General features: G+C 41.3%; 1 protein-coding gene across 1 annotated transcript in view; it reads right to left on the reverse strand.

Moving 5' to 3' along the window:
• LOC111575549 (inactive dipeptidyl peptidase 10) overlaps nt 1-12,212 on the reverse strand; it is a 259,847-nt gene extending 247,635 nt beyond the window's left edge. Inside the window, exon 1 of the mRNA XM_055015293.1 lies at nt 11,999-12,212. Coding sequence (XP_054871268.1) covers nt 11,999-12,058 — 60 coding nt within the window. The 5' untranslated portion in view covers nt 12,059-12,212. The remainder of the gene's footprint in view (nt 1-11,998) is intronic.
• Between the last annotated feature and the right edge of the window lie 13,128 nt (nt 12,213-25,340).

The following is a 25,340-nucleotide window of genomic DNA, read 5'->3' on the forward strand; positions in this document are numbered from 1 at the left end:
CTGGGATCTTTCTGCATGGAGTTTGCATGTTCTCCCTGTTCATGAGTGGATTTTCTCCAGGTTCTCCGGCTTCCTCCCACAGTCCAAAAATATGCTCAGATTAATTGGTGATTCTAAATTGTCCATTGGTGTGAATGTGAATGTGCTTGTTTGTCTGTATATGTAGCCCTGTGATAAACTGGTGACCTGTCCAGAGTGTCCCCTGCCTTCACCCCAAGTCAGCTGGGATGGACTCTGCAACCCCAATGAGGATTAAACGGTGTTTAGATAATGAATGGATGGATGGATGGTTCCACCTTCCTCCCATGGATGGATTTTTTTTAATATAGCAGTGATTATTCCAGAATGATTTGGGTGATTTTATAGAGGAGAAAATCTACACATTAAATTTTGTATTAGTTTTTTTTTTTTTTTTTTTAAAGAAAGTCGAAATGAATGTGAACCATTTGGACACTTTTCCATGTGGTGTAACACTGATAGAGGCATCTGAAATAGTTTTTTGCTCTGAATATCACTCAGATCTGGCTTTGCACTTGATATACAGATCTCTGTGCTGCTCAGTTAAGCTAATGAGTTTTGTTGTTTTATGTGGTTACAACAGTTACAGGGTAGCTGTTTTTGTAGCCAAAATGTTTCCAACTGACTAGAACTCTATGATTGTGAACAAAATTACAATCAGGAATGTTTTTATTATTTTTTTTTTTTTTTTTTGATTAGTCAGAAAGTAACACTTGTTTTGTTAAAGTTTTTCTTGGCCTTTTATTTGATAGACACAGAGACAGACAGGAAACGGGGGAGAAGAGTGGGGGGAAGACATGCAGCAAAGGGCCGCGAGCAGGAATCGAACCCGGGCCGCTGCATCTGGGACCAGCTCCTGTACATGGGTCACCCGATTAACCCGTTGAGCTATACGGGTGCCCGGAAAATAACCTTTGTTTATCAGAATTTTTAAGAGTCTAAATATTGTCATTACACTTTCACATTTTAATAAACATAGCACTGCTTTCACTTTCCATGTTATGCTACATTGCTGCTAATGTACAAAGCTGCATTAAAATAAGAACATCCATGCTGAAGCCATATGTCTTGCAGTCCTAACGTGTAGCCATTTTGGGCCTGATACACTATATTGCCAAAAGTATTCGCTCACTTGCCTTGACTCGCATATGAACGTAAGTGATATCCCGTTCCTAATCCATAGGGTTCAATATGACGTTGGTCCACCCTTTGCAGCTATAACAGCTTCAACTCTTCTGGGAAGGCTGTCCACAAGGTTTAGGAGTGTGTTTATGGGAATTTTTGACCATTCTTCCAGAAGGGCATTTGTGAGGTCACACACTGATGTTGGACCAGAAGGTCTGGCTCTCAGTCTCCGCTCTAATTCATCCCAAAGGTGTTCTATCGGGTTGAGGTCAGGACTCTGTGCAGGCCAGTCAAGTTCATCCACACCAGACTCTGTCATCCATGTCTTTATGGATCTTGCTTTGTGCACTGGTGCACAGTCATGTTGGAAGAGGAAGGGGCCAGCTCCAAACTGTTCCCACAAAGTTGGGAGCATGGAATTGTCCAAAATGTCTTGGTATGCTGAAGCATTCAGACTTCCTTTCACTGGAACTAAGGGGCCAAGCCCAGCTCCTGAAAAACAACCCCACACCATAATCCCCCCTCCACCAAACTTTACACTTGGCACAATGCAGTCCAACAAGTATAGTTCTCCTGGCAACCGCCAAACCCAGACTCGTCCATCAGATTGCCAGATGGAGAAGCGCGATTCGTCACTCCAGAGAATGCGTCTCCACTGCTCTAGAGTCCAGTGGTGGCTGCTTTACACCACTGCATCTGACGCTTTGCATTGCACTTGGTGATGTATGCAGCTGCTCGGCCATGGAAACCCATTCCATGAAGCTCTCTGCTGAAGCACTGTTCTTGAGCTAATCTGAAGGCCACATGAAATTTGAAGGTCTGTAGCGATTGACTCTGCAGAAAGTTGCCGACCTCTTGGCACTATGCACCTCAGCATCCGCTGACCCCGCTCTGTCAGTTTACGTGGCCTACCACTTGGTGGCTGAGTTGCTGTCGTTCCCACACACTTCCACTTTCTTATAATACAGCTGACAGTTGACTGTGGAATATTTAGGAGCGAGGAAATGTCACGACTGGATTTGTTGCACAGGTGGCATCCTATCACAGTTCCACGCTGGAATTCACTGAGCTCCTGAGAGCGACCCATTCTTTCACAAATGTTTGTAAAAGCAGTCTGCATGCCTAGGTGCTTGATTTTATACACCTGTGGCCATGGAAGTGATTGGAACACCTGATTCTGATTATTTAGATGGGTGAGCGAATACTTTTGGCAATACAGTGTATGTTCCAACTGACATTCAGAGACTCTGCTTTATCAGACATACTAACGTAGTTACTTCACTCTATATTATTAAAAGACAGTATAACATTGTATTTTAATAAACTCTTCTGCATGACTAAAATAACACAAGACAACTCATCAGTCTTTCTGAGAAGCATTCACACTTTGACACCAATAGTCAATAATTTTACTGAACTCTTGTTGGAAGAAGTTGACCTCTAGTGACCTCAAGGAAAAGCTTTGAACAACTCACACAAAATGTTCTTTTTTACATTCTCAAAGAATTTTTCAGCATCTCATTTTAATTTTTTTTTCTCCTCAAAAAACAACAGCTTGTATTATGTTCTCAGGAGCAGCTACTTTAGATCTTCAAGTGGGAAGTCATTACACAGCAATACACCCTCTATAGGTCCCACGAGTGCAAGTATAATAGCTTCTATCCTCTTAAATTTTATTTATTTTTTTTAACAGGGACAAATAAGCCTTCTCATGAAAAAGCTCTTATGCAAATGAGCAGGAGATATGTCTCAACCCCAAAACAAATTAGCAACACATCTATTACATATTCCTTGGTGAGGCTGGGGACTGAGAGATGTACTCAGAGGGGAGGATATATTGAGATCAGCTGCCATAGCTTTGTAATTTATAGACTCACCGACTCAAGAGCCAATGCAATCATTCTTATGAGCCTGATTCCAACAATCTATCACTCCCAGAGCGAGCCAGTCCAGAGCAGTTTTTAAAGCCTGTTTATGTGATAGATCTTCTGAACAGGGGAACGCCTCGCAGGTTCAATAACCTGCTAGCTGAGTTGTCGAGCATCCAGGGTGCTGAGTTAGGGAGATGAGAGCTGTCGGGGCCGTTTGCTGGCAGAGAGACGGCAAACAATGCCGGTCTTCCTGCCAGAGATAGGAAAACCTCGAAGGGCTAGTGGATGGGAGCATGCTATTGTGTGCATGCAATGTGAAATAAAAATGAAAGTGAAGTGTTTTGAAATTCAAAACATCGTTTGTCCAAGAAAAGGGACTCAATCTGTTTTAGTCTTTAAGAATATTTGGCATCATTTGAGATTCTTCTGTGTTTTATCGCACAAACACATCATGCAATACAGAGCAACTAATACTAATCCTAGCCAGCATCCTTTGAACTGTTAAACAGATGTCATATATACTGGGATTTGGCTCATCAGATTGAAGATACACACTTTGAAGGATGGACATGTTTCCCATTAAACTGTTTAACTACCTCACTGATGCTTCAGAAGTATAGGATGACGGGAGAAATTTAAATCTAAGAGTTGTTTTTTTTCCCCAGACTTAGCTTGATTACAGCTCTGCGTCTCTCAACGTTGTCCTCATTACTTATCTTTAAAATCGGACTGGCTTTCACTTCAGCTGCAACATAAGAACTTGTCAGAGTCCTTTATCTGAAATAAGGTTCAGTGTGAGCTGGATCAAAGGATGTCAGTGTTTAAACTCCCAATATATCTCTAGTGACAAAACCACTCTATTTTGAGAACAGGCTGTTTTATTGTTTACATGACAGACCATCCAGAGCATTTTTCTTTCCTCTTGGCCACTGTAATGCAGAGTAAATTATTTGATATCACTGGGGTGAAGGGGCTTTTTAGATGATGATTTTTTTTCCGATAAAATTCATCACTGCAATTTGCAGTCAATAAATAATGGTGTCCTGGGATTAAATTAGGTCTCAAAAATGTCATCTCACTCAATTTGCCCCAAGAAGAAAGAATCTAGACAAAACATAGATACAATCATATGATAGGAAGCTGCTTTCTCAGAATAGCCGTGTTAGTCTGAGGAGCTGCCTGTGGCCAGACAATGTGTACAAACATTTACATGCATGAGGTATGATTTCTGACTACATTTTCAATAATGCCCAATGCTGAGCCCCCCTTTTTTCAGCCTGTATTTGTGGACATATTGGCAGAGTAGACGTCTGAGTTTGAATTACCTATTATCAGCTCTGTCTTGCAGTCTGTCTCCGCCATCTTTCTGTCAATTTAAAGCAAATATATTTTTATGTTTAATCATGGACATCTGAGATATTGTTATCCTCGAGGGTGAATTTAAATAAATTTACGTCCAGATATAAAATAGAAGGATCCTGATCCTTTTTTATGTGTTTTTGGAGCAATCTGATTACCCCATGGAATACCAGCTGCTTTGGAGTTATTTACCCCACTGATTCCACAGTGGGCTTCACAGCAGCTTGGTGGTTAGCACAGTCGCCTTGCAGCTAGAAGATACCCGATCTGCGTCCTGCCTTCCTGGGATCTTTGGTAATTCTAAATTGTCCACAGGTGAGAATGTGAGTGTGATTGTTTGTCTCTATATGTAGCCCTGTGATAGACTGGTGACCTGTCCAGGGTGTAACCTGCCTTCACCCTAAGTCAGCTGGGATAGACTTCAGCTACCCTGTGACCCTAATGAGGATGAAGCGGTGTATAGATAATGGATGGATGGGTGGATGGATGGATGAGGGGATGGATTACCTGGTCAGGATCATGAATATATACTATATATATATATGTTTTACCTTCATAGCCCAGCAAAGTTGTAACTTTGAAGCGATGACAGTAAACACATCACACTATGTGAAACTGAACTCTCAGTCTGCAGGTTTGGAGGCACTGCAATTTATAAAACAGCTATGAAGTAGGAACTGATCTGTCTAAAAAATGAGGGTATATATTTCAAAGGTTTGCTTGTGAACTTCCATGGGCTTTTATGCATCCTGCTGCAGAAACTACTCAGTCAGGTTTCTGTAGGAGAGTGATTTTATCAAGCAGAACCTCTGGTTTTATGAAAGACACTGTTGTGCCCACTGCTTAAAGACTTCATGGCACTTTAATTTTTAGTTGCATGCATTTTGTCATTCAAGAACCTTAAAAGTGATGTGACTATAAATGGCTTGAAGGTAGTGGGAGTTGGATACAGCCGCGCGCTCATACTCAGATGTACTTTATCTTGTCATCATGAAACAGGATCCTAAAATTGGTATTTCAATAAAAACAGGCTCAGTCCTTTTGCATTTACATAAATCACTGACTGTCACTCTTACCCAAACTTCCAGTCGAGATCCCCACTGAGTAAGTCAGTCTGAATCCACAGTGTTACAGCACAGCTTGAGATATGTCGCACCTTCTCTTTGATGACCTTGTGCACCCATTACTGATGAAGCAGAGGAGCAGTGACACAGCTCCTTGCTTCTCTGACAATCCTGGTTTATAGTTGCAATCTGCATGTGGGTGGACCTGACACTTCCATGACACGAGCCTCAGCTCAGCCGCATCCAGCCTTGTTAAACTCAGTGAGGCCCCAGGAGTGAAGGCCCACGAAAAATCTGTTGCTTCGTCCTAATTGGATTTCTTATCTTGGTCTGTGGCATGAGGACATGGCTATGATTTGAAGAGGGGGCATTTAAGAGGATAACAGAGACCCGTTAAGACCTCAGCACCAGACGATGGGGGTCAGACATGAAGAGATTAGCGGGAGTTTTTTGTGCGACACAGAGGAGTTTTGAAGTGCTTAATCCTGACTATGATCCCTGCTTGTTTCACTGATTTCCGAGACAGGTTCACTGTAAGCTGAAGGCAAAGTGCATCATGCGGCGCTGCAGCAGATGCCTCGGGGTGTCAGGCACTCGAAAATATTGCTCGCTGCAGTTATAATTTTCAGAGATTTCATGCAATATAGGTTGTGAAAGCAGCGAGCAGCCCCAGCTCCAGTTGCATGGGAAAAAAGACAGGGCATGAAAAGGGAAAATTGCTGCTCATAGAGATTCAGAAATTGTCTTTTGGGAAACAGACTCTCCTGCAAACCGTCAGGACATCAACACACGGCAGCCCTCTAGGCAACAGAATATGAGGCTGAATAATCTCTAGGAATGTAATTCAGGCTCTGTATGTTGTCACTGTAAGACAACCTAAAAGTAATTTTGGCTCAGCCTGTGGAATATTGTCCCTTTTATATTTGCTCAGAGTTCAAAATCACGAAAATGTGTTTAAAGGTCTGCAGATGAGAATGTCCAGAATATCTTGATCATTTCTGTCATTGTGTCGATATATATGCCCCTACATCAGCTGCAGAAAAATCCAGCAAGAGAGAAAATACTTTAAAATGACTGAGCTACATATTTTTTCTACACTTTCATCGGTCATTGAAATCAGCTGCCATTACAGACACTTGGATGTGACACTTACTAAATTCAACAGTTAGATGTTGTCGTGTATCTGTATGACAGGAAGTTAAAGTGAGCTGAACAACTGTCATTTCTGCCCTGTCTCTTGACTCTTCCTAGGCTGTGAAACCCAGTTACCTGTTTTTTGTTTGATTACCTTCATTGATCCTCATCGGTTTAAAGCAGTCACTGACTCAGTAATGACCCTCCTTGCCACAGTGACAGTTTGTAGATACTTCTACTCAAACTGAGGGGATGCGATGCTCTGTGTGACTCACAGTAAGAGGTAATAATGTTTCCTACATGGTCTCATGCACAGAATAAGATTTAACCCAACTGAGCAGAAGTATATTTAAACATTATATTTCTTTATGTTACATGGTTTCTGTTGGTAGCTACAGCTGAGATGAAAACATACAAGTCAGAAAATGTCTCAGTGTCAAGATTTCGCCAATAAGTGATATTTGGATCCAATATACACTACTGTTAAAAAGCTTGGACACATTTTCTCATTCAATGCTTTTAATTTATTTGTATTATTTCCTACATTGTAGATTAATACTGAAGATTAACACTTTTTAAAAATACGTTTGATGTCTTCAGTATTAATCTACAATGTATAAAATAAATAAACAGAAACCAGTGAATGAGAAAGTGTGTCCAGACTTTTGACTGGTAGTGTATACTGGCAGAAAATACAAAAATCTTGGTGTCTAAATTAAGAATAACACAAACTCCAACACAAAACCTCAATAAGGTGCTCGTATTCATTTATATTTGACACTGGTTTAATTAAAAGATAATGTTTTATAATTTATCTTTTAGTGTGAACTTGCTTAAGACCACAGACTACAGAGGGAGAGAGAAAATAATGATACCTAGAATCAGAAATATGATGAACACTGGATACTGTCAGTTAACTAAGACAACACTCACCAAATTTCAAAACACGGTTTGTAATACTCACAAGAAAGCTGTAACAGCAACAGTGACTTAATAATTCATTTCAACGATTGCAGGTTAAACTGTAAAACTTGGTTTGTCTTGATTATTGATGTCATGCCACATGGTTCAGTCTGTGGACCCTCTACAGACAAACTCAATATTTAGGACTCACCTCCTGTGGATGTGCCACAGATGTAAACTGGTGTATGTGCAGTATTCCACATTTTTAGTCCTGTACTTGTTAGACTGCCTTTAGTCTGTGTGACGACAAAGATTGTGTAACTTTACTGCGTGTCTAACTATGCAAGCTGGGGCTATTGAAGCCCTGATCTCAATCTCTGTAACACCATTTTATATCAATCCGAGTCATGCCAGACTTCAGTGAATGTGTAGTGAAGGCATTGTATGTCTTCACACACTGGGAAAAGTGTGAATGTAGTTCTTAACATTCATGATGGCTACACCATGTACAGCATGACAGGTTGGAGTATGAACCAGCATGGTAGCAGGACATCACCTTAGCAGGAGCATTAATACACGTCTGCTTCTTTCCCTGCTTTGACATGCCGTGTGCTACGCTGGAATGAGAAAGAGATATGCGAGAGCAGACACATGCTATGATCAGGGGGGAAATGCAGCATCTTGAGGTTTTCTTCACAGTGACATTTTTTCCTTTTACCCGTCAGTGTGGTTTGTGCGTGAGTATGCACCGTTTCCTCTCCGAGAATGTATTCAAAAGTGGCACGTACAAGGCATCCTGCTAGTCAGTGTCTTCTGCATCATTTCCCATGATATTCTGATCGCTTGATTTGTATATGAGGGTCATAGCAGCACTTTAAGTTTGCTGCCAGCTGTCTTTGGTCACCAAAATTCAAAGTGAAGACTGTTGACGTGTCTCACCACCCCCCACCCCCATTTCCCTCACAAGTGTCTTCTTACATCTCAGTCAACCTAAAATCACACAGTGTAAATGGGCCTTTAGTTAGTTGCAATAGAGCTGCATCACTGTAGGAAATATCTAATTGTGATTTTTCTGACAGACACTGCAACTGTAATTTGATGTGCAATATTGTTTTTTTTTTTTAAAGCCAGGCTTCAGCTTAAAATACCTGATTGCCACAAGAGGTGTCTTCAACAGCGTGATTGTCACATAAAGAGGATGCAATGGATTTGTGAAACAATCAGCACCATAGTTTTAAACCGTGGGCCAGATGCATTGCAGAATGTACGAGTTGTGGCTATTAAATGATAAGACAGGGCTTATGTCAGTCAAACTACAGTGTGCGTGATGAACCACATACAAGCTGATCACTAGGCAGCCTGAACAACCCCTGAAAGTTTCAATCTGTTCCAATGAGGTAAATAAATTTGTATTACAGCATTAATCTTATTATTTAACAGCTACACCTGTATATCCTAAATTGCAGCCTTTGTAATTTGCTCATTGCATAGTTTAAAATTATAGTTTCATTTAAAAAATATACACGACCATTCAAAAGTTTGTGGTCACTTAGAAATGTCCTTATTTCTTGAAAGAAAGACATTTTTTTTTTTTTAAATGAAGATAATATTGAATTAATCATAAATCCAGTCTAGGCATTGTTAATGTTAGAAATTACTATTTTAGCTGGAAACGGCTGATTTTTAATGGAATATCTCCATAGAGGTACAGAGGAACATTTCCAGCAACCATCACTCCTGTGTTCTAATGCTACATTGTGTTAGCTAATGGTGTTGGAAGGCTAATTGATGATTAGAAAACCCTTGTGCAATTATGTTAACACATGAATAAAAGTGTGTGTTTTCATGGAAAACATGAAATTGTTTGGGTGACCCCGTACCTTTGAACGGTTGTGTAGATATAAATTTTTAAGCATTAATTGCAAAGTCCCTTTTTTTCAGTTCAGACTTTTTCATATTGTTCAGCTAAACAGAAAGAAACTCTTCTTTACCCTCACATTTTCTTTTGTGCAAGTATAGGATGTGTACAAATACTTTTTTAAGTTAGTCTTTCATTGACCAAAGAAAAAGCAATTCAATACAATACAAAAACAAAACTTTCCAAATTTCTGAAAGTATGTAGAAAGAATAATAAATGTATGTAATCTGCCCCTTTATAATAATCAGTTCCAATGAGCATTAAAAACAAACAATAAACAAAATGGCTATAAAACCTGAGACGCCTGTACATATCAGTTTTCTCTCATAACAAACACTGTGATACTCTTACTTCATTTCTTTGTAGTTTAATAATATGCTGGTTTTAATTATGTTCTTAAATCTTGCCGAAGATTTAGATTTTTTTTTATTCCTTGTCCAGATTGTTCCATAAATTGATCCCATCCACAGAAATGCAACGTTCCATTAATCTGGTCCTAAATCTTGGTTTTATGATTTCTGTTCCTTTTATGTTCTTCTTACTTTCTCTTTTTGCAAATCCGTTCTGGACGCTGACTGGTAAAGTTTCTTTGTGAGCTTTATAAATAATTTGCAGGTTACTATAATCTACTATGTTGTGAAACTGCAACAATTTGAACTGAAGGAATAACCGGTTTGTTTCTTCTAAACACAGCCTGTTTTCCAGTCCGCAAGCATGAACTGACCTTTACAGCCAGGCTGCTCACATCTGATACACACCAAGTTCATTATTAAACTACGCTCTGGGAAAAGTGGCAATACTGTCTTTGTTACATGCACAATGTTTTCCCTGTGCAACGAGGGATTATTACATTTCAGGTGTGCTCATTTTGGGTTTTCCGTCTGAATAAAGGTGTTTGGATAATCCATCTAATCTGCTGGCTGCTTTACAACATGTGTGATCATCTAACCAATTGTGTTTCCGGCACCCTTTTTCCTGGATCTCAACAATTAATCTAGTTAGAAAATTGTCATCAAAACGTAGAGAAACCATGATCAAAACTGCAAAAAAACAAATAGAAAAATAAAATTAAATACAGCAGTTTTTACAGCACCCTTTAAATTCAAAAGCTATCTTGGGATGCTGATAGAGGAAAAGACACATCATACATTTCAGCGCTACGCAACCAACTGACCTGCAGCAATGAAGGTTGAAACACTAAAAAATAAAACGGACAGTTGAAAAGATCCTGAGGAGAAAATGTGCCAAAATATGCTCCATACTGTCCTGAATTATTTTTTTTATACGTGTTCACCTCAGCATGGTGCCTCCCATCATGCCCTGCCTTACAAACATGTTAAATGTGACAGCAGGAGCCTCATTTTAAACACAGCACAGTAGGTTTTATGAGCTCCTTGTTTTGTGGCAGGTACCAGATGGAAATCTGTGCACGGAGCTACATCAGCACCACAAAGCCAGATGACATACGAGGAGCTGGAATCAGCAGAGGGGTCACGGAGAAGGAAGCAGCATCAGCAGCGCATACATAAAAAACCACAAGGAAAACAGCATTAATGATCCTAATTACTAATCTCATATTTTCACTCATCGTTCATCCCAAGTCACTCCGCTAATTCTAAACATTCGGCCTTGTATTCCAAAATTGCAAGCCTTTGGGACAGCGGGAAGGAGGATCGATAAATTTGCCCCAAGCTAAATTTCTCTGGTGGGACTTCGAGGTTGAGAAGTGATGCAGAACCCGCGGCAAAATCGATACTGCCGTTGAGTCACACACGCACACAAACGTGCACGCACAGACACACACTGTATGAGACGCAGCCGCACGCACACACACACACACACACACACACACACACACGTTTCACACTCCTTCAGTCCAGCTTGAAGCGCGCTTTATGAAGACAATGCGGATGCCGCCGCGCACACACGTTCCGCGATCGTGACTGGAACAGAAATCGGCGCTACCTGTCCACTCACTGTTACACTTCCTCTGTAAAAACACACACCTCTCGCTGCCTCCTTGCAGCCACTTCAGATTACTGGTTGCAACAACAGGTCAGGATCAGGATCATCTCCTGAGACCGAACACGGTAAAGTTAAGCAACTGATGCACCTTCAAAGACCGACAAAGGCACAGATGTTTCGCTAATTCCGCTCGCAGTAATCATTTGGAGATGACAGACAGACACAGGTCAGTGCTCTGTTTGAATGAAGACTATTATTTATTTTCCGCACAAACAGACAATATAATAATAAGCAGCACGACGTGATATGAATGAAATCTCGCCACTGCGCCAGTGTTTGACTCCTCATACAACACATTCACAGTGGACGTGGAGAGCTCCCTCATTCAAACACGACCGGAGAAATCACGTTAGTGATGTCTCATTCAAATGTTTCAATAAGAGTCCTAACTTAATGGGTTTTAAGGGGATGCTGGCATGCACATCCACTAACCATCTCCAAAGTGCTGTGCGTCAATGCGCATACCCGATCACCAAACCCGCACCGAACTTTGGGGCTTTCGTGGAGCTGCTGCTCACACAGAGTAACATACAACACAAATAAGTTGATGACAGCGGAGGAGAATCGTCCCCACGGCTTACCTTGATGGCCTTTGTAGACTGACATTTAACTTGATGCGAGACGGTGGCGGTTTGGTTCATCTTGGGACGCAGAGACAAACTGCCCTCCTATCCAAGTGAGACAAAACAGCTGTGGAGAGAAGCAGCGCCAGGCGTCCTGTACAACTCTACCGCGGACTGATCGGCTCTTTGTTCGGTGTGCGGCTGAAGCGCGTAACCGCATCTGACAGCTACTGTACGAGCGCAGCGCAGCGCGGTAGGTAGGGAGGCAGGTATGAGCATAAATGGCCCGTGGTGACTGGTAACCACGGGCGACCGCAGACAGCCTTGAATATGGGGGCCAACGGACAGTAAAACTCCAGCTTCAATGTCTAAAGTGCCAAATATAATTATCCATATCTGGGGCCAAGTTTAGAGAAGTGACAGAACAGCACAGGTAGATATAGTCACTTTAGAAATAAATGATTTCAGTTCGTTTCATGTATAGAACACATCATGCAGCAGGTAAGTCGGATGTGGAGATATGCTGTATAGACAAAAGCACCACTGTACATCTATGTTTCCACTGTGTCTAAATGGTAACATGGCGCAAAATTCGTACCAACATATTTAATATGCAAGAACTACTACTGGATCCAAGACTAAACCACTGTAAGAAATAGTCATCACGGCAAATTGTTGACTTTTTTCTTTTCAAAACAGTATCAGTTATGTAACATCTGCACACGACAGATTATTATTATTTTAGGAAAGTTACTGTTAATTTGCAGGTGTAAAAAGCACAAAAAAAGCTTTATATACCAGCAGCTTTTTTGTTTGACTGACAGAGAAACCCTTGCATCAGGATCCATGACAAACATGAGGTTCATAATTATTCCGTCTATTAAATTTGTACAGGCAGAATTGGATTGTTTTGACTGGGGTCCCAAAAGGCTGCAATACCCTGGCGTTTTTAAAATGTACTAATTAAAGGGAAATCTGAAAATAATGATATAAAGTCATATGGAACACAGCGATTGACAAGGTTTTGAAAAATTGGAATGACAGTATAACTGTGACACGACTAATGTGTAGTTTTGAGTACCTGTGGATACCACAGTCAGTAGGAATAAGCTTTAATGGAATCTATAGATCTAAACACATACTCTCATTCACTCATTCACACACAACGAAAACACTGTGCAGTATTGATCACCAAAGAACCCCAGGGCCAATAAGCTATGGGCTTCTGTTGACACATCTCCCTGTGCAGCTATGTAGACTTTAAAGGGATTTAAAGCTGGGCCAATTGCTATTTTTATACAAAGGATAGATCAAGCGAATATATGTGAAATGTATTGCATTTAAAGATACATTTATTTTAAATGATCGCTCAGTTTTATATTTTCATTCAGCTCTCCTGAGCTTTTCAGCATCTTTAAGCTCATAGTTTTGATTTTATAGTCAGCAGCTTTACTGTTCTAATGCTGTCTCAAAGCTCTCTTCAGTGACACTTCAAACACTTCACTCTCTTTTCAATTTAATAAAGAAATGTCACTGTATACAATAAACCTAGCAGTGACCATCATATAGTGTAGAATTAAGCAGCTATAGAGTTATATATTTCTCTCAGGACTTGGTAGAGACCAAAACAGAGCTTAAAGGAGAGGGAAAGTTGAACTTATGACATGTGGACAGAAGCACAACTTCATTTTCTGCAAATACTGTCTAATGTGAATAGGCAGCTGTTTGCAAGTATGTTAGCTACACTGATTTATTCAAGACATTAAATGTCAAGGTTGTTTTCAATGCATCGCACAGCAACTGATTAAACATCAGTTAAAACCAGAACATTCGTTCTATTCCAGAGGCATTTGTGAAGATCTTCATGCATCCCAACAGCAATCAATCAATCACATTATCTGATATTAACAAGAAAAACCATCCGGACACCTCAGTAGCTCAATTGGTTCCATGAACAGGGGCAATAGCCCCCGACGCAGCGGTCATAGGTTCGAGTCCAACCCATGGCCATTTGCTGCATGTCCTTCAGCCACTATGTTTCCTGTCTATCTTTATCTTAAAGTCTACATTTGCTTTCAAGTGGATATTTTGCAATGTAGCGTATTTGTGATGTGGTTTCAAAATCTTCTCTCCACCAACGCTCTTCCTCAAGGACTAGACCTTCAGCTCTGCTCAGCCTAACACAATATCTTTTGTTTTGGAGGAAGACAGAAAGGGAGGGGGTGAAATAATTTCACTTCTATGCTTTTGAAGTCTAGCTTACTCTTTTTAAATTTCTACAGTCCCACAAAATACATTAAGGTCACATCAAGTCAGTTTTACTAGTAGAGCAACAACTCCACACAGATGTGCCTTAGATGGCAAGACTTAGCAGTAGTTTATTATATATAAATAAACACAATATGGGAACTTTACAGAGGCATATTGAATAAAATATTCAAATAGAGCAACAGTTTACTGTTGTTTTTGGAGGATGTTATAAATATGTAAACTGTTTTCTCTATTTTTGCTTTGTACATTTGTCTCCTCGCAGTTAAAGAGCACAAAAACAAGATGTTAAGTCAATATTGTACTCTTGGTTACAAGTCCAGTGTCCAGATATTTGCCTGATATCTTTGTAGCTGAAATATCATCCTTATACTTGTGAAATCAGAAACAGAATGAATATATGTCTTATTCTTCCTTCACAAAAGGCATTACAATGGTACTTTGGAACAGCAGTCAGACAGTCAGTCTTCCCAATTCAGGCACACTAATTCACTATTCTTGACACAACGTACATCAACAATGGAATTTAACATTGAAAAATACTTTAATCATAGACGGTATGGCATACAGGGACACAGTCTTATTCCACTGCTGAGGGAAACTCTCAGTTACAGGGGAAAGGCACTCATATGAGGTGATTTCACAGGCAGCAGAGAAATATGTTTCTTCATGACACAGTGGGTAAATGTGTCTGCGGTGGCCTTCAGAAGCTGATAAATTACCATTGCGCAGCTCTCTGGTGTCACGGAGTCTCAGCTTTGCTTCTTTGTCTAGGAAAAGAAAATGTCTTTCACCTTTTTTGGTGTCCTCTTTTGTATTGTTTCTGTTCTTCTCATGTCTCCCTGGGTTCTGCTTTGCTGATAGTTATGGCTGAGCATGTCGAGATATTCAGGGATTCAATGGGCTCGGGGTTAATTGAACAATTGTTGCACATCTGTTTCCCATCATGCATTATCTGTGGGGTTCATTAGAGAGAGGTTGTGCAACAAACCTGTCCGTTGCATCTTGACTAGCTTTTTGCCTTACAAGTGTCTGAGGCTGCATATTAATGTGTGTATATGGGGAAGAGACGCCACATGAGATAGCGCTGTTCATCTGTATTCATTTTTTCCTCTCATCCAGCAGTGTATTGCAGTATATTCAAATGTGTTTAAGGTTTTAGTGCTTTGATATAAACCAGAATATTGATAGCAATACTGAAATGAGGCCACAGTCCGCTAATTAAGGACACCTAATTACATGCAGCTAAGTGAACTTAACATGCCCAGCCAGGTAAATTACTGTATGTGGCTGTTTGTACATGTTCAGACTTTCTGGTAATTACTTCCCATGTGCAGACGTGTATTGGCAGATGAATTAATAGGCTACGCAGTGAGCTCAGTGTAAATGCATGGGGAGGATTTCGTGCAAGGGGGCGTTATACTGTGACTGAATCAACAGCTTCAGGTGCTCTTTAATCTGTCATGCACGAATAGGTGATAAGCATACGTGTGGGTGTGTATATGAATGCATGGAGGGGTGAGCATGTTTCACTGTGTATGCATCTTGTATTTAATTGTATGTGCACATATGTGACACTCTACCTGTGTGTGAAAAGTATTAAAAAAATCATTGACATGAAAATTTTGCAGAAAGTTTTTTTAACTGCAGGGTCACATGTTTTTCAACCTAGTCTGGACAGTGCTCTACAAAGTCTATGATTCTCTAGTCATAACAAAAAAGGAAAAACTTGGACAATGTTGTATCCAGTAACAGCTGTTCAGGCATATGCTAGACATGTGTACATTATCACTCTTCAATAACTAATATTTCTTTAGATGTCTATAAGCAAAGCGCTACAGGTGATATGCATGAGTGAGCATGCAAGCGTGGTGTAATAGGTTCTTTCAATGACTTCCAGGTTTTGTTCCATCATTACAAAGCAGCATTGTGTGCATAGTGCTCAATGCACAGCCAATAGCGGATGGGACTAATAGATTGTGAGTACCTGCAGGCCAAACTGGATTCAACCATCTAAATGAATGGCTGCATGACTGGGCTGTGCATTAAAGCAGTTCTTGAGAGCTTTACGTTATATAAAGAGCAAACATGGAACAGTTGGTGCTAATGCACACAACCTACATATATGGAACTTTTTGTCCATCCAGATAAGCTTTAAGGTCCTTTGATCTACTCATGTCTGAAAGCCATGTACATTACAGTACTAGTAGACTTACAGACAGACAGACAGACATAGATAGATAGATAGATAGATAGATAGATATATAGATAGATAGATAGATAGATAGATAGATAGATAGATAGATAGATAGATAGATAGATAGATAGATAGATAGATAGATAGAAATAAGCAATAGATATATAAATCAAATGTCAAATAGTGCAAAAAATAAATAAAAAAATTTGTACCCTCGAATTAATGTTGGGGGAAAAACAGCTTTTGTCTGTTTTTAAGGCTATTAACTCTTTCAGTCTGGAGCATTACTGTATGGCTGAGAAAATATGGGAACTTTGGAAGTTAAATCCCCTGAGGCTAATTCTTCTTTCAATCAAATGTCTTGATCTTGCAGTTGATCTTTACAAGGAGAAGTGTTTGTCACAACATGAGCTCTCCTGCGGTGATGATATGAGCTATTCGATGTGAATAAAAAGGCTAAAAGTCATCCATATGCATTGTGATCAGCATTAAAGTTGCATGAGCTTCAACAATGAATCACATTAACAAACCAGATTCTCTTGTGTAAAACATCATCATGTAAAACCAAAACTCTCAAGATCAAGGAGAAGAAGGGTTAAGCCGTTGTGTGTGTAGTCATGACAAAGTTCTCTTTATGAACACAGTGGGCAATCAATATGACTAATCATTGGTTTTAGTGGGAAATTGGACTTGCCCAAATTCAAACATGCCCAGAGAATTTGATTGAAGAGACTAATTGTCTTTTAGAGGAATTAATTAACTACAGGTTCAGTGGGGACTGGATCACAGATACAACACAGGGGATTGGGTTGCTTCAGTAAGACGACACCGGTTACGAGGCCTTGGAGAAACATTCTCTTTGAAGCAGCGCTCTCGCAGAGGATGGGACAGAATCAATTCTGTTCAATTTGCTTTGAAGGGGAAATAGCTTCCTCATCTCGCACAGTCCATCACAGCTCAGTGGGACACAAAGAAATGTCCCTCTCTACTGTTTGTTGTGAAACCAAAAGCTGTGAATTTGCATTTCTTCAAGTTGGTTTAACAAAGTCTGATTACCTGAGTCTTTTTGTACATGAAGAGACTAAATGGAAAACATCCACAGAAGCCCTTTCATCTTATTTTCCACTGTGATTACAGACATTGATGATATGTCCCTGACCACGTCAAAATTGTCTGTAAGGTCAAGGCACATAATACATAATTGCAACGTCCTTGGTATCTTTGTTGAATGTCCTACTCTTTGCCCTTTTTCTGCCCTGGTTTTCTTTCACTCTCAAAGCTATAAACATACAAATAAAGCAAAGCAGTAAAGGAAAAACCCTTGAAAAAAGATTGTGTATTTCCACAGACATATAGCTCCTCATACATTTTCAAGGTTGCATTTCACTTCTCCTCAGTCTTGCAACCCCTCTGACCTATTCCTCCCCATTTTGCAAGATGTTATAATGAGGATGGGGCCTGTTGGAGGCAGTTGTCTGCACCCTGATTTCATGGGTCATCGTTTCAGGAATTTGCTCACCTTGCTCATGCAATGGACACAAAATGAGATTTTAAGTCTTCTCATCCTTCCACTGCTTGCACTCAGTTGGGTTGCCTGCATGAAATGCATGGCTGGGAAAGTGAATTACCTGTCCAAATCTTCTGGAAGGAGTTGTTACCCTATGGAAAGGAGCTTGACAAAGAGAACATCAGGATCTGATAATGACACGTTTCATCCTGGATTGATGATGTGGATGGAAGCATCTGTCTGGCATAGAAGAAACACGACCATGAAGTGAAAATGCACTTTCCACTCTTGCATCTATTTATTCACGCAGCACGAAAGAGTACAGATGGTGAGAAAAATATTAGGTAGCAAAACAAAAACAACATGCAAGAGAGCAGTCAAGGCTCATGTACTGTTGGTGATCTCATTACATTAATGAGCCAAACAGACTAAATTTAAGCATAAAGGATAGAAAGACAGCAGATGAAATTATTTTAGGAAAATAAGAAAAGGTAAACATCATGATACATATAAACAAAGAATGCTTTGCTTTCAGCAGCAGCCCATTTTGTGAGCCTATATCGAGGCCCATAGTATTTAACATTAAACAATACTCACGAGTATGGGTTGTAAAATATAAATGAAAGAATAGTTTTTTTAATAAGTCATTAGTAAAAATCAATGGATTACTATGTTCATCACGTATTTTCATAATATGAGTTTTACTTAAAGACTCTCTCAGACATGAATCAAGTTTTTTTTTTTTTGTTTTTTTTTAAACCAACTAACATCTCTGTATCTGCCAACTCAGAAACAGACTGAGGAACGGGACAGACGCCAGCTGATTCAGGAACAGTCTTTGTGTCAGCTGACTGTGGCAGGGCTCTGGGATTCATGCTGGTTGACTCACATGCACACCCCAGAACAAGAGAGATGGTGGACTTCTCAGTAACAGGAGCAGAAGAATATTACATATATTGTTTTTGTTCAATAAATGATTTAAAGGTTAATTTCCTTTGTGGTGTTGTTCAAGGATACCAACCTTTTTTATAGGCACTGATTTAAAGCAACCAGATCCTTAAAAAGCCCACAATTTGCATGGGACAATCATATTTGTACGCACTACTCTATAAGTCTGCTTTGTGAGTATAAAAGGTTGATCAGTTGTGTTAGTGTGATGGCTTCCTTGTTTCAACATTGATCAGTTCTTTGAGTTTCTGTGATAGAGGGCACACTGAACAGTTACCAAGTGTTGGTGTCCACATAGATGAGGCAATGTCTTGCCCTCCACCTCCTGCTCTGCTTAGCTGGAAGCTATCTCTCTTTTTCCCCTTTCCTTATAAGTGGTGTGAGTGAAGTGTGCATGCAGATGTGTGTATGTGCGTTTTTCTGATTGCATAATCAGCAGATCAAAAACACCTGCATTGAGGGAGGGGTTCACCTGCCCATTGTCTTCTCCTGCCATAAAAGAAGGGTTTGGATCTACATTTGATGCCGTACTTTTGTACCTAACTCAGCTGGTCAACTCAGGTCAGTTCTAGCTATGATTCTTTGTTGTCGCTCTGCTTTGATCTATTCTGTTGTTCCTGTGCCTACCTCTTCATTGCCACTGTCTGCTTGGACACCTGCCTTGTGCTGATCATCACAATGAACCACCTCCACCTGGATCCTCACTTGTCTCTGCCATTCACCGTTCTCCACACACCTGGTACGCCTACGTCTGTTCCTTTGAGTTCATCCTGTCAGTCTAGCCAAGCCGCATCTGTTTCTGGTGCCATCCCTACTACCTGGTGTAGAGAACCTTTTGTTTCAGTCCCAACAAGATATGATGTGGACTTAAGTGCTTTTAAGGCCTTTTAAATGCAGGTCTCTCTAGTATTTGATATGCAGCCCTTCTCTTACTCTAGTGACCATGCTTGCATAGCATCTAATTATCTAGATACACAGCTGGAGAATGGGGAGCTGCTGACTTGGAGAGTGAGTCAGAGGCCTGCAACTCATACACAGCCTTCACCTCTGAAATGAAGGTGTTTGACCATGCTGTGAAAGGCATGGACACTGGCACCTGCCTCCACTTCATTCTCCAGGGGACCTAAAGTGTGGCTGAATTGTCCATTGAGTTCTGCACACTCACTGCTGAGTCCAGATGGAATGAAGAGGCCCTCCAGGGGGTATTCAGTAAGTTTCTGAATGAAACCATCAAGGATGAACTGGCAGCCCACGATGACATGTCTCATCTGAATCACCTGACAGCCTTGACCATCCTGTTGGATAACTGCCTGTTAGAATGCCACCAGTAGTACTGTTTCTGAGCAACTATCCCATTTCCAAGAGTCTCTGCCAAACCACACGTCATTCGCTTGTCTCCACCTGTTTCCTGCTTTGAAACCTAGCCCACACAACTACATCTAGCCCAACTCACTACCCAAGAAAACAACCACCACTGAACCTCTAATGCATGTTTGTATTGTGGCAAACTGTGCCACTACATTGCCAATTGTCCAACCAGACCAGCAAAAGGACCAGTTTCACCGGTAAGTGCTGGAAAAACAGTGAGCCGAACTGCCATACAAACAACCCAACAACTCTAACTCTCTGCCTTCCTCTGCTGGCACAACAAATCTCTGCCTATGATGGCCCTTGTAGATTCTGGAGCAGAGTAAAACTTTATTGACAGCAGATGGGTTAAACAGCTTCAAATCTCCACAGAACCACTCTCATTCCCCCTTGAAGCCAGAGCACTAAATGGATTACACCTGACCCAAGTCAGCTACTGAACTGTTCCTGTCACTCTCATCCTAACTGGTAACCACTATGAGTTAATCATCCTCTACATCATCGACAACTCTATCCACTGGTTCTCAGATTTCCCCAGTTAAAACTACACAACCCACACATCGACTGGTCACAAGGGAAGGTCCTTTCCTGGAGTCTACATTCTGCTCTGACCCCAGTGACTCCTCCTGTTTCCAACCCTCCAGAAAAGTGATGCCTCTGACACCATAGTAGGAGTTGTACCTTTACAATGCTCCCCTGCAGATGGCAAGGTTCACCCATGTGCATTCTTCTCCAAAAGACGGTCTCCAGTCAAAAGAAATTCTGACATATGGAAATGAGCTCCTCAAAGAGTGGAGGCATTGACTGGAGGGAACTGAACAATCATTTGCGGTGTAGACAGACTATAAGATCCTGGAATATATTCAACTCTCCAAACAACTCAACTTCCGTCTAGCCCGGTGGGCACTATTCTTTGTTAGGTTCAACCTGTTCCTAACCTACCATCCTGGATCATGCGATGTCCAACCTGATGCCTTGTCACGACAATTCTCCACTGAAGAAGCCCCCAGTGACCCTGAACCTGCCCTCCCTCAGAAATGTTTCATCTCCTCCCTCACCTGGGAGATTGAGTCCCAAATCTGCCAAACCTAGACTTTCCAACCATGCAATGGGTGTCCTGACTCTCTGTTTGTGCCTGAGTCTGGAGTTTCTCGCACTTTAAAGGTGTATAAACACCGGTTTTGGTGGCCTACCATGAAGAAGGATACTCGTGAGTTAATCGCTGCCTATTGTTACAGTTTTCTTCAAGGCTCAGGCGCAGGAAATGAGATGAAGGACAGGTAAGTGTAAAACAAAGAGTTTTATTTACAGAGGTTCAAAAAATAGAACTATAAGACCAGACTGGAAAACTACAACCGGAAGTGACACACAGTCACCGAATCCTACAGACACAGATTAATTTAGGAAAACCTGTAGTGGGCTGGCGGAGTGTGAACACAAGAACAAGATTACCTAGGCAGAAAAGATACTAGGAAATACAGAATCAAGAATTAACTAAGAAATATATACTAAATTGATGATTACGTGACAAAACACCAGAACAACTGGAGACTAAATTTACTTACGTGGAAGAGTGACTTATACTGACGGAATTTACAGAACTCAAATACTAACCTGAAATAGACAAATGATTAAACAAGAGAACTAGGCTCAGAATACACTATACAGAAAGTCAATAGACACTCAGAAAACTCGAAGCCTACAAGAAACTGGGATGCTCGGACTGAGACTTAGCTGAGCTAACAGGAAGTGACAAGGACTGAGAACCAGGGAATCTTCTTGTCGGTCTGTTGAGGTCGGGAGCAGACGTGGTGTGTGGCTGACAGTGAGGGCTCCAGGCCTCGGAGGCTACAGTGACAGGTTTGTGGATTGAGATTCCAGAGGTGGCGGTTGAATGATCCAGGTGAGTGGATTCCGGGAGTGATTGGTGGTCGAGAAGCCAACACAGGTGGGGAATGTGCAGATGAGCTGTTTGAACAGATAATCGGAGGAATTGGGTGAACAGGAAACAGACGGAGCAGGAACAGGTGGAATGCAGACTAGAAAGAAGCAAAAACACAATTACCAGAAGTTCCAGAAAACTCAAAGGTGGGAGAGAACGGTGCAGAGAACTGACTACTGATCATTCACAGTCCAGCGACGAGTGGTGAGTGGCATCTGATTTTATTGCAGCGGGGATGGCTTTTGATTGGACAAGCTCCACCTGCTCCTGCCTCAGCTGGTGCTGATTATTGATCAGAATCACCTGCCGCTGCAGCCTCTGTGCCAAGCACACCTAGGAAAAACAGAAAGGGTGGGGGGAGGGGAGAGCACTATCTGCAGCCTGCAGAAGTGGGCCTGACACCTACTCTGTCTGTGTCCGCAATAAGACGTCAGATCATCCAAGTTCCAGTCTACTACAACCTCTGCCGATTCCTAGATGACCGTGGTCCCGTATAGCATTGGATTTTGTAACCCTTCCTCTTTCTAAAGGTGATAACCATCATAGACTGTTTTTCCAAAGCAGCCCACTTCATCACTCTTCCCAAATTGCCCTCTGCCCAAGAAACCTGTGATATCATGATCTCTCAAGTATTCAGAATCCATGGCATCCCTTCTGACATCATCTCTGACCGGGGCCCACAGTTCACATCCACAGTTTGGAAGGCATTTTTTTGCACAGCCCTTGGGGCCATGAACAGCTTTTGGATTGTCTCCCTGCCAGTGCTCCATGGGATATCAGTCACCACTTTTCCCGCCCCAAGAATAAAAAGTCTCCGTCCCATCAATGCAAACCTTCCTCCAAAGGTGCACGAGGATGTGGAAGAAGGCTCAGACATCCCTTGTCTGTTCCTCCCAACGGATGCAAGACCAGGCCAACCGGTATTGTTCACCACCACCAGTCTATTTCCTTGGTAAGGAGGTTTGGTTCTGGGCCAAGGATCTCCCACTAAGGGTGGAATCCCAGAGACTGGTCTCCCACTTCATTGGTCCCTTCATAATTTAAAATATCATCAACCTCAGTGCCGTATGCCTAAAGCTGTCCACATCTATGTGCATCCATCATACCTTCCACATGTCCCAGATTAAGCCTGTGTGCAAGAGTCCTCTGCTAGTGGCAACATTACTTGTGCCATAACATTTAATGCTACTGTTCTGTGAACTGATGCACTGTAATCACGCTGTGCACTTCCATTCCATGATCTGTTTTCCTGTGTATCATGCTGTGTGTGCATAGTTGTATTTTTGCACTCACTACTCCCATTAACTTTCCTAGACCTGTGATACTCGGTTCCAGTTAGTTCCCTGCCTTGATAATTATAGATTCCTGGGATTAAGCCTGTATTGCTATCCATAGGTCACGTTTTCATTTTATTGTCCCTTACGGACTTCTCTGTAGTCAATGCCATTGTTTGATTCCTGTGATTTCCTTTCCACATGGAAATGTGCTTCATTCTTGTAATTACATTATGTTTTGTAAGAAATTGTTGAACCTTAATTTTGCGTGTCATGTCTTCTCTGTCTGCACCTCGGTCTTGGTATTTCCCATGACATGCAAACCTTTTGCTGCATGTTGTGTGATAGTGGTGGTCCTGTGTCTCTGAGGTTGGTGTTGATCTAAATGGCCACAATTGGATTTTGTCTTGATCTGAACGATATACATATGTCGAAGGCATGGGTCTCAAACTCGAAGCCTACAGGCCAGTGGCCTGCAGGACAATATTTTGTGACCCCCTACTTGACATCAAAGTTTAGCGTTAGTGCAGCATGCCTGTTTTTCTCATACACATCTTTTTTTCTGCTTAATTGATAAGACAGCAATGAGAGAGACAGAAAAGTGTCAAAAGACCATGACAAAGCACCACGAGCTGAATTCGAACTCATGACTGCTGTGTCAGGGTCACCCGCTCAACCCGATGAGTTACCAGGGAGACCATCAGACTTTCTTTCCTGATGAGTCATTCCGCACGCCACACTTACCTGAGCTTTTATATTATATACAGTTAATTTTTTAGGCTAGAAAATCCTTGTTTTACTGCAAAATATTTAAGTAATGTACATATAAAAATACATACACCACAAAATCCTGTGATACAGTGAAAAAACAGCGATGCAAAGTTAAATATACACAGTTTTAAAATCCACGATACAATGAACCACGATATGGCAAGGGACGACTGTATATATTTTTTGTCACCATAGCTCAGGCTTATGACAGCTTCTGGTGGCGTTTGCTGTCAAGTTAGCCAACGCAAATTTACAATGGTAGTCACTTGCTTGAAATATGATTCTGGAGCGACACCAAGCGAAAGGAAAATAAGGAAGGAAAATATATCCAGCCCAGTCATGTCTTTCTCAAAACCTGCTTTGAAGAGAAAGGTTGGCAATGAGCACAGACAATTTCAGGACAAGTGGGAGATGGAACATTTTTTTGTTGAGTACACAGGGGCACCCCGACATGTCTTATATGCACAGAGAAAGTTGCAATGCACAAGGAATATAACAGATGTCAATACACCAGTAGACATGATGAGGAGTATGGAAAATACCAGGGAGATGAGAGAGAGAACCGGGTCATTAGTCTTACAACATGTCTACTGAGGTGACAAGATTTCGTCAAGAAAGCAGGCAGCAGTTGAAGCTAGCTACGTGGTGAGTGAGATGATTGCTAAGGCAGGAAAGCCATTCAAAGAAGGCAAGTTCATCAAAAAGTGCATGTTACAGACTGCAAGTATAGTCTGTCAGGAAAAGAAGGGTCATTTCAGCAACATCAGTCTTTCAGCCAACACAGTGGCAGAGCACATTTCTGAACTGTCAGGTAACATATATAATCAACTGCATGAGAAAGCAAAACGTTTCTGTCATCACTGACACGGTGCAGCTTGCAGTTTATGTCCATGGTGTTGACGACAATTTCGAAGTGATGGAGGAATTGCTCACAGTGATTCCAATGCGTGGCCAGACCACCGCTCAGAAGACATTCCACCAGCTGTGTGATGCCATTGTGGATGTCGGTTTGCCATGGAAGAGGTTTACTGGAATAACAACCGATGGAGCACCATCAATGACAGGGAGGAGAAATTGACTGGTGG

The sequence above is a fragment of the Amphiprion ocellaris genome, chromosome 11 (assembly GCF_022539595.1).
Source record: "Amphiprion ocellaris isolate individual 3 ecotype Okinawa chromosome 11, ASM2253959v1, whole genome shotgun sequence".
NCBI lineage: Eukaryota > Metazoa > Chordata > Actinopteri > Pomacentridae > Amphiprion > Amphiprion ocellaris.